The sequence below is a fragment of the Eumetopias jubatus genome, unplaced genomic scaffold, assembly GCF_037043125.1.
Source record: "Eumetopias jubatus isolate StellerSeaLion01/CBP00866 unplaced genomic scaffold, mEumJub1_p1.0 scaffold_14, whole genome shotgun sequence".
NCBI lineage: Eukaryota > Metazoa > Chordata > Mammalia > Carnivora > Otariidae > Eumetopias > Eumetopias jubatus.
Window position 1 is genome coordinate 5,476,498 of NW_028274820.1, and position 8,465 is coordinate 5,484,962.

At 50.6% G+C, this 8,465-nt stretch overlaps 1 protein-coding gene across 1 annotated transcript; it reads right to left on the reverse strand.

The window, feature by feature from the left end:
• Positions 1-240: 240 nt before the first annotated feature.
• On the reverse strand, positions 241-7,659 carry LOC148162488 (endogenous retrovirus group K member 13-1 Env polyprotein-like). Its single transcript, XM_088018681.1, has 3 exons — positions 6,952-7,659; positions 2,487-2,600; positions 241-276 (listed from the first exon to the last, which is right to left on the reverse strand). The coding sequence occupies exons 1-3, from the start codon at positions 7,657-7,659 to the stop codon at positions 241-243; spliced, it is 858 nt and encodes a 285-aa protein (XP_087874807.1).
• Between the last annotated feature and the right edge of the window lie 806 nt (positions 7,660-8,465).

Genomic DNA, 8,465 nt, shown 5'->3' on the forward strand with positions numbered 1-8,465 from the left:
ATATTAGGAAAGTGATGAGCAGAGAAGTCTAGTTGCTGCTCAACATTAGCTAACAAATTGGGGCCAGAGCCCAGATGAAAAACCAAGGCCTTTTTCCCCCCCACCATTTCACTTTTTATTAATTTAAAAATGATTTTCCACTTGTATGCTTTTATATCCCAGTCAGCATTATGTAAAATCTGAGTGTAACTCAGATATATTAATTGGATCTTTCAGGAGAGGGAAGCCAGGTAGACACTTTTACCGGTCCTCTTTGAGGTCATATCGGAGAATATTCTAGAAAGTAGAGAGGAAACATGCAGTAGGAAATGCCACTTCCCACGTGATAATGTACAGACATGGGGATGAGGGGCAACATTTTTCAGCAAAACTGCACTTAGGGAGGGTCCTGGAGGAGGTGGGGGTCAGGGCATTTAGAAATTTCTGGAAATGCTGAAAGCTGGTGGCAGCAAAGGACGGGGAGATTTGAGTTGTGGGAACCAGATGTGAATGTCAGAGGGAGGGTCTGCTAGGGCATTCGGTCTTTTTTTTTTTTTTTTTTTTAGATTTTATTTATTTGACAGAGACACAGCGAGAGAGGAAACACAAGCAGGGGGAGTGGGAGAGGGAGAAGCAGGCTTCCCGCCGAGCAGGGAGCCCGATGCGGGGCTCGATCCCAGGACCTGGAATCATGACCTGAGCCGAAGGCAGACGCTTAACGACTGAGCTACCCAGGCGCCCCTGGGGCGTTCCGTCTTAATGTAATGCAGAAACGTAATGTCTCTCAGCTCCAGCCTCACCTAGAATTCCTGATTTGGTAGGTTTCGGTGGGGCCTAAGAATTTTTTTCTTTTTTTTTTTTTTTAATATTCACTTAAAAAAAAGATTTATTTGAGAGAGAAAGAAAGTGTGGGGGGAGGGACAGAGGGAGTGAGATTCTCAAGTAGATTCCCGCTGACTGGGACCCCAACACGGGGCTGGATCTCAAGACCCTGAATTCATGACCTGAGCTGAAACCAAGGGCCTGATGCTTACCTGACTGAGCCACCCAGGCCCCCTGAAATTTACATTTCTAACAAGGTTTTGGGTCATACTGACACTGTTGGTCTCAACCTACTTCTTTACAGTATTCTTAATTCTTTGTTCCCTGGAATTCTTGTAGTAAGTCTATGGTAAGAGAACAGTCCTGTTTTTCACATGGTCCCAGAAATTCTGGAAGAATTCTGACCATATTCCATGCAACGTATTTACTGAAGATATTTGCCACCAAAATGCCTTGGGTGTTACCAGTGAATGGCAATGTCATTATTTTGATCATGAATGTTATATCCATATCTTATTAAGTTTCAGACTTCAAAGAGATTCAGGAAAAGAAACACGTCAGTGTCTACTCACAGCTATAAATTTGCTTGAAAACCTAATAAAAAGTAATTGGACTTGCAATAGAAAAAGAATAGATTAAGTCCAAAAAGTTCAAAGTTCAAGGTGCCCCTGACTTCTTCCAGCCCCATTTATAGGCATGCCCTACAGACACAGGGGTGCCGCTCCTGTGATCACAAGTCAGAGCAGAGGGAGCAGAGTTGTGGGGGATATTTCAGCCTGAGGCCATGGGCAGGCCTCCTTCAGCCCACTCCCTTGCTCACAAGGCTGGGACCTCCCAGCTGTCTTCACCCCGCTCTTGTTATGTTGTTTGAGGTCTGCCATCTGCATCCGGAATTTGTTGCCCCTCCTTGACTGAGGACTTAACCCCTCCAGGTGGAGCAGAAGGAGCCCGGTGGGGCAGGGTACCCTGTCATGCAGGGTGGGTGCACAGGAGGGAGGGGAGAGACGGCCTCCCACCTGCACCCCGGGGCAGAAACATGAAGAACACAAGTGTGAGAGGGGCTTGGCTCCTGGAACCCAAACCACCTGCTGGAATGGCCTTAGCTCTTAGCTCTCTTCAGGAATTCTTTCCTATTTCACCAGGAATAACAATAAGACTGAGCCTGGGGACACGAGGGGAACTCTACGGGCATTTGGGTCAACCTAGAGCTGCATCTCTTGCTCTAGATTGGTTTGGGGTATTCTCAACACTGGTCTCATATTAGGATCCCCTGAGACGCTGCCTGCTAGTTCCAGGCCAGAGATCCAGAGTTAGTTGTTCTGGGTGTGCCAGACATGTGCCATGGGCAGGGCCACCTGGGTCCCTCAGTCGGTTGGGCGTCTGTCTTCGGATCAGGTCATGATCCCAGGGTCTTGGGATTGAGTCCTGCATCCGGCTCCCTGCCTAGCGGGGAGTCTGCTTCTCCTTCTGCCTGCCGCTCCCCCTGCTTGTGCTCTCTCTTTCCCAGACAAATAGATTAAAATCTACAAAAAAAAAAAAAAAAAAGACATGCACCATGGGCAATTTTTTTCCAAATCTTGCAGAAAACTCCAGTGTGCAACGGAGAATGACTGCTAGGTCTTGAAGTTGGTCCCTGCAGCAGCAGTACCTGAGAAGCTGGTAGGAATGCAAATTTGGGGTCTCACCCTCGACCACTGAGTCAGAAACTCTGGAGGTGGGGGCCAGCCCTCTGCATTTTCATGGATTCCCCAGGCAATTCTGAGGTTTACTGCTGAGAACCACTGACATGGACGAAGAGGCTTTGTGGAAAGAGTACATCATGAAGACCAAGGAGATACCCGTATGATAAACAGAATGTTTTGAATGGGAAAAAAAGCCACTCTGGACACTAACATCCCCCTTGTTTGCCTTCAGTACAGTCTGTTGCACCTTTATTGTCAAGAGCCCCAATACCTCTACACCATGACAGAGACAAGGTCGCCATATTTAGGACTTGGCAGGGGGGGCAGTGTGAGGACCAGACAGGAGGGGAATGGTGGCTCTCTGATGCTCAGGGTCAGGATCCCATATCCACGGAGGCTTAGGAGAGGACACCCCCAGTATGCAGCTGCATGTGGTGGAATTTGTGTTGACATGAAACAGAATCACCTGGAGAATTTGTTTCAATGCAGATTGCCAGTCTCTCCTCCTGGACATTCAGATTCAACAGCTGGGATGATGCACAGCATGTCTCAGAAAGTCCCAGGCCCGGCCCTACAGGGACTAACCTGGGCAATGGACCGCCGATTCGCCCCATCTTCCGGGGCTCCATCTCAGACTGACTCATTGCCCAAGAATGTGTGTTTCTCGCAAGTTCCCAGGGGATTCTGGAGCTGCGGATCTGGGGCGTGTAAGTCACTGCCCTAATGTGTCCCCAGGTGCCATATGTCAATCCTGTCAATGCAGCTGTCGCACGGTGGTGGTGGGGTCTACCAATACGCATTTAGAGGAACGCTCTAGTTGATTCCCCTGCAGAGTGGCCATGGACTTATTTTAAGAAACGTCATCAAACATGTAAGTTATAAAATAGAAATCATCTTAAGAGGACAGAATGCCTTCAAAGCTCACCCAGCTTGGGGCTGGAGGAAGGGATCCAAACAGCAGGCAGGGGAAAAGGAGAAGCTCCTGGGGTCTGGCCAGCCCACCACTCATTTCCCCTCCAGCAAACACGGGTGGTCCTCACATCACTGCCCCTCCCCCAGTGGATCCCCACCCTGGTCCTCACTCAGGCCACCATAGAGCTTCTCTTCTCTTTCGACTTCTCCCTCCCATGGACTTGAGGGTCTTGTGACCAGTGGCCCTTCCCTGTGGCGGAGAGAGAGGTGACCGCTCCCCGAGCAGAGCAGGTGCCCAGGCGACCCTATCTACTCCACTCCAAGAACCAGGTTTAGGAGAAGGAGTTTCAAAAGAGCCACTGACACACAAGAAGTCCCGGGGAAGCCTTCATGTGACTCCAGCTACAAGCCATATTATAAATACACTTTTAGAAATAGGTGCTTCTGTGAATGGGGGGAGGGCGGAGGTGTGGACTGCCCACTTTCTCCCAGGAGCGGGGCCTCCGGGGTGCCTGACAGTTTCCTGTTCTGTCGTGCCACTCCATTTGGAGTTGGGGCCAGGTCTTATCTTTCGTACACCTGTGCCCCTTAGGAAGTGGGACAGGGAGGGGATGGCCCTTCGATACTGGGGACTGGCAGAGGTGGAGGCACCTTGCAACTCAGAAGCAGGCACTGCTGGAAGGCCATGCACGTGTGCAATGTGTCATCTCACTTGATCCTTACAACAACTTCAAGAGATACATACTAGGATGGACCTCCTTTTTTGAAATTTTATTATTATTTATTTGACAGAGAGAAAGAGAGAAAAAGAGAGAGAGAGCGCGCGCCCAAGCAGGGAGAGAGGCAGAGGGAGAAGCAGGCTCCCCGTTGAGCAGGGAGCTGGATATGGAGCTCCATCCCAGGACCCTGGGATCATGACCTGAGCTGAGGGCAGCCGCTCAATAGACTGAGCCACCCAGGCGCTAGGATGGACCTCCTTTAACAAGTGAGGTCACTGAAGGCTTCATGAGGCTAACTAACTGGCGCAAGGTCATGCTGGTAACCAATCTCGGAGCTGTAGTTCAAAATCCAGGCTCATGGGATGCAAAGCTGTATTCTTGATGGCTCCTGCCCTTAAGCTCTCTGCTGCCCCACCCAGGGCGCAGGTCCTGGCGACAGGGATCCTTCCTGCACCCGCACGGTGGCTTCCAGAGCTCACTGTGCAGTAGGCAGCCAGCGACTGGGCACCACCCGGAAATGTGGCCAGTCTGGATCGACGTGTGCTGTGGGCATAAAATACACAGTGGGTTTAGACTTACTATGAAAAAGAAAACGGACGTTTTATATTTATTACATATTGAAATGGTAACATTTGGGACGCCTGTGGCTAAAACTAGGTCATTAAAATGAATTTGACCTGTTTCTTTTTATTTTCTAAAGGCGGCCCCTGGAATATTACATATGTGACTCACGTTCTATTTCTATTGGATGACACTGTTCTGTACAGTCGCTGCTCACAACAGCTTTATCGGGAATTACTCACATATAAGACAGTTCATTTGCACGAGGTGTCTCCCTGAGAATCTGAGATACAAGACTGCAAATCACTGCAGCTGAGGAAAATAGAAGTCAGGTGAGAAGGAGGGAGGGCAGCAGGGGAGAGAGCGGAATGTAGCTGTGGGAGGCGGAGGGGGGCTGAGGATTGGTGCCCCTCCCTGCACCTGGCAGTCCCTCCCACTGAGTCACGGGAACCAGGCGGTGAATGATGGTAAGTGACGGAGCAACAGACCCCGGCCTCACGCCCTCCTCCTGTCACACTGACAGACAGATGCCAGTCCCCTCAAGCTCACAGACACTCAGGGTCTCACTTCTAACCCCTCCCCTAGCTTATGGCTAATGAAGCCCTTGAGGCTTCCTCCCATGTTGCACCGTGATGGGCCCAGCCTATGTTGCCAAAAAGAGGCAGGGAGCTAATTTAGAAAGCTCACCGGCAATATTAGGAAATGAGGTGCAACATGTGAATCGAGACGCAATCAGTTCGCCCCTCGGGGTCCTGCAGCAAGGACCCCACTGTGCCCTTCTCCAACGGCATTTCTGGGAAGCTGGTGTTAGCTCATCTCCAGCGTACAGAGCATTTGGACGGGAGCTCAGAGAACCTTCACGGTCGGCTCTGACTTCAAAACCCTGAGGAACCTCGGTGCTTTCTATCAAATAAATACAAAAGCAGTGTTTCTGCATGGCCAGGCAGCTCAGAAAAAATGTTTACCAGTCCTTCAAAAATGTCAGCCACCGCTCCCTGCTTCCCACCGTCTAAGTAACCACAAGTCAGAGGCTTTCTGCCTCCGAGCCAGAAATCAGAACCTCTCAGGGCTGGATTTCTGGCTTTTGTGTATTTCTTTACTTCGATCTCGTTGCTTTATGCCAAGAACGTAGGCTTGTATCAAGCTACCCGAACACAGGGGAGGTAAGCCACAGAAAGTTGCTGTCCTGGAGGCCAGAGCCTAAGGTCAAGGTGTCTGCAGGGCTGAAGTCCCTCTACAGGCTCTGGGGAAGGGTCTGCTCAGGCCTCTCTCCTTATTTTTGGTAATTCCCCGACTTGTGGGCTCGTAACTCCAGTCTTCACGTGGCATTGTCTCTGTGTGTGTCCCCATCTCCAAATATCCCCTTTGTATAAGGACAATGGTCATATTGGATTAGGAGCCTGAACAGTAGGGCCTCGCCTCATCTCAATGCACTGTATCTGCAAGGGGGCCGTTCTAAGGGGCTGGAGGTCAGGGCTTGTGTGAACTTCGGAGCGACACAATTCAGCTCATAACAGACACGCTGCCCACTTCCAGTTAGGAGCGGCCTGCCACGGCCCGCGTGCAAGGTCGAACAGGGGTGAGGGTAAGAGAATGAAACATAAAAGTATGGGAACAGGAGGGTTGCCCACGGGGATGCCGCGAGCAACAACTTTATTCTTACTCACACACTTTATATAAGTTCAGGTTACATAACAGTAGGACATAAACAAGTTCCACAGTTTTCTCCCTGCCCTCTCCTGGCTCCGTCCCAAGTTTTTGGTCCAAGGCCAGGTTCCTCAAGCACATAGTTTCTTCCCATGCCTTCAAAGGGCCTGGTGCGCTATTTTTCAGGGCTTATCAATAACACTGTGGTTTCTAAGCCTAAATACAACTCGGGCTAGCCAGTACCACATGTTCTTGTATGGGGGCAGCCAGGTGGCCATGGTTCAAAGGGATCAGGGAGCCTTTGCTCTACCCGATTAACCCCTTTGTTGCTCATGGCTCCCGACATTTCCCCCTTTTATCTTTAAACGCAACATGTGTACATTTGCTTGGGTACTGGCCATGAAAGCAAACAGACAGCGACTCCAAGCACACCATAAGCAGAGTAATAAGGTTACCCCTACAACCAGAGCACACATAATCCAGAAGGAATGTTGGAGGATATTAAAGGGGTTAAACCCCTGTAGCTTTTGTAGAAAGGATTGTGCCATGTCTCTGGGGGTGACTACATGCAGATGGGAGGAGGCTATATTGTTTATTTGTTTTTGCAATTGAAACAGATCTAGGCTTACATTTGTCTCATGCCAGATACCTTGCAAGTGCCTCTGCACCGTTTCCCAGGAGACGTTGTCAGCTTCCAGGGGGGTCACACAAATGGAACCATACCCTCCGTGGCACACAAAGGACAAACGAGTATGTAACAATGAATATTGGGTGCCCAAATATTCGACCGCCTGCTCTAAACCATCCAGGCGAGCCAAGATCTTCCTATCTATGCTTCCCTGGGTGGCAAGGGTCTGGGAGACATTATGAGCCAAGCTATTTACATGAGCGGCAGTATGTATGCCCTGGGACAGTGCCACCGTGGAGACAGTAGCTGATGCTATCAAAGACACCAAGGCAGTGATGCCAGCTATTAGGAGGCCTAGGAAACGTCGCCCCCGGCTAAGTAGGCCCTCCAATTCTTGCGCAAATTGGTAGCCATAATCTCTATACCAGGGCCCCCTCACCTCTACAGGCATCATTAGATAAGGGGGCTGCATGGCTAGGAAAACCTTCTTTGTTGGATTTGGGGCGCTGGGTAAAGGCAAACAGTTGGTGAGATAACACTCCTCACAAGTTATTTTGTAAAGGGTTCTATTGGCCTTAGCCTCGGGTACTACAGATCCGTCCCCCACTACAAACAGGAACGGTGGGGAAAGACATGCCCGAATTTGAAAGGTCAATGGGCCCGTGGGGAAGCCAGGGAAAAGGGGTGAATTAGCTTTAACATCTCTCATGGCCGCAACAATTTTCCACAAGTCCGGGTGTCTCATCCTCCCCAGTGACAGCAGTCCCCCGGGAGCAGAATTATTGTGGTCGTATGGCCCGTATCCTGAAGGCGGGGGGGAGCGGCGCAAAGGGAGATCCCTGTCTTTTGACCAGTCAATTATATAAGTGTCAGGTATGCCCTGGGGAGTCACAATCTCTGGGTTGTGATGAACGCAGGTTTTCCAGGAGGGTCCGTAGGTTTTCCACGTTAAGTCAGATTTGCAGAGGGGATAGTCAAGGTGTGGGGTCTCAAGGGATCTGGAAGCGGGTCCGAAACGGCCAACACAAAGCAGGGGCGGTCAATGTTGAAGGACAACCTCGTTGATGTCCCAATTCTCCACCATTACACGAGGTGTCAAAGTGTCTCTTCTAGGTGGCTCAGTTCCATACCAAGAGCGGATTCTTCGGGAGACTGATGAAGTGACCACGCATCCATAATGGGGCGCCTCAGGGCCATCGATGGCCTGGAAACAAATGGGGGGGGCGGAGGCCAGGCTGGTCCAGTTAAAAGGCGCCACGGCATGAGTGAGGCCGGAAATCTCAGGCCCATCAAAAATGTCTGTGAAGTTAGTAAACACCTTGGGTGAGGGATCCCTCCAGGTGACCGCCCTCGCGGTAGGAGGGTCCGGGACAAAAGCCCAGTAAGGAGAGGCCTGGGCAGAGTCAAGGGTTAAAAGTGATAGCATGGCAAGGAAAAGGGCAACAGCCGTGACTGGCTGGCCCGACTCACGCACGGTGGCCTCAGCTCGAGCGGTCAGGGCTTTGATGTCTCCGC

What these genes read in the sequence shown, in the direction of transcription:
- LOC148162488 (XM_088018681.1), bottom strand. Translation starts at nt 7,659, where the DNA reads ATGAGAGATGTTAAAGCTAATTCACCCCTTTTCCCTGGCTTCCCCACG. An exon ending in GTATCTGGCATGAGACAAAT is followed by an intron (nt 2,601 to 6,951) that starts GTAAGCCTAGAT and finishes CTTTCCACAAAG; the next exon opens with CCTCTTCGTCCATGTCAGTG. An exon ending in TTCTGACTCAGTGGTCGAGG is followed by an intron (nt 277 to 2,486) that starts GTGAGACCCCAA and finishes TCTACTTTCTAG; the next exon opens with AATATTCTCCGATATGACCT.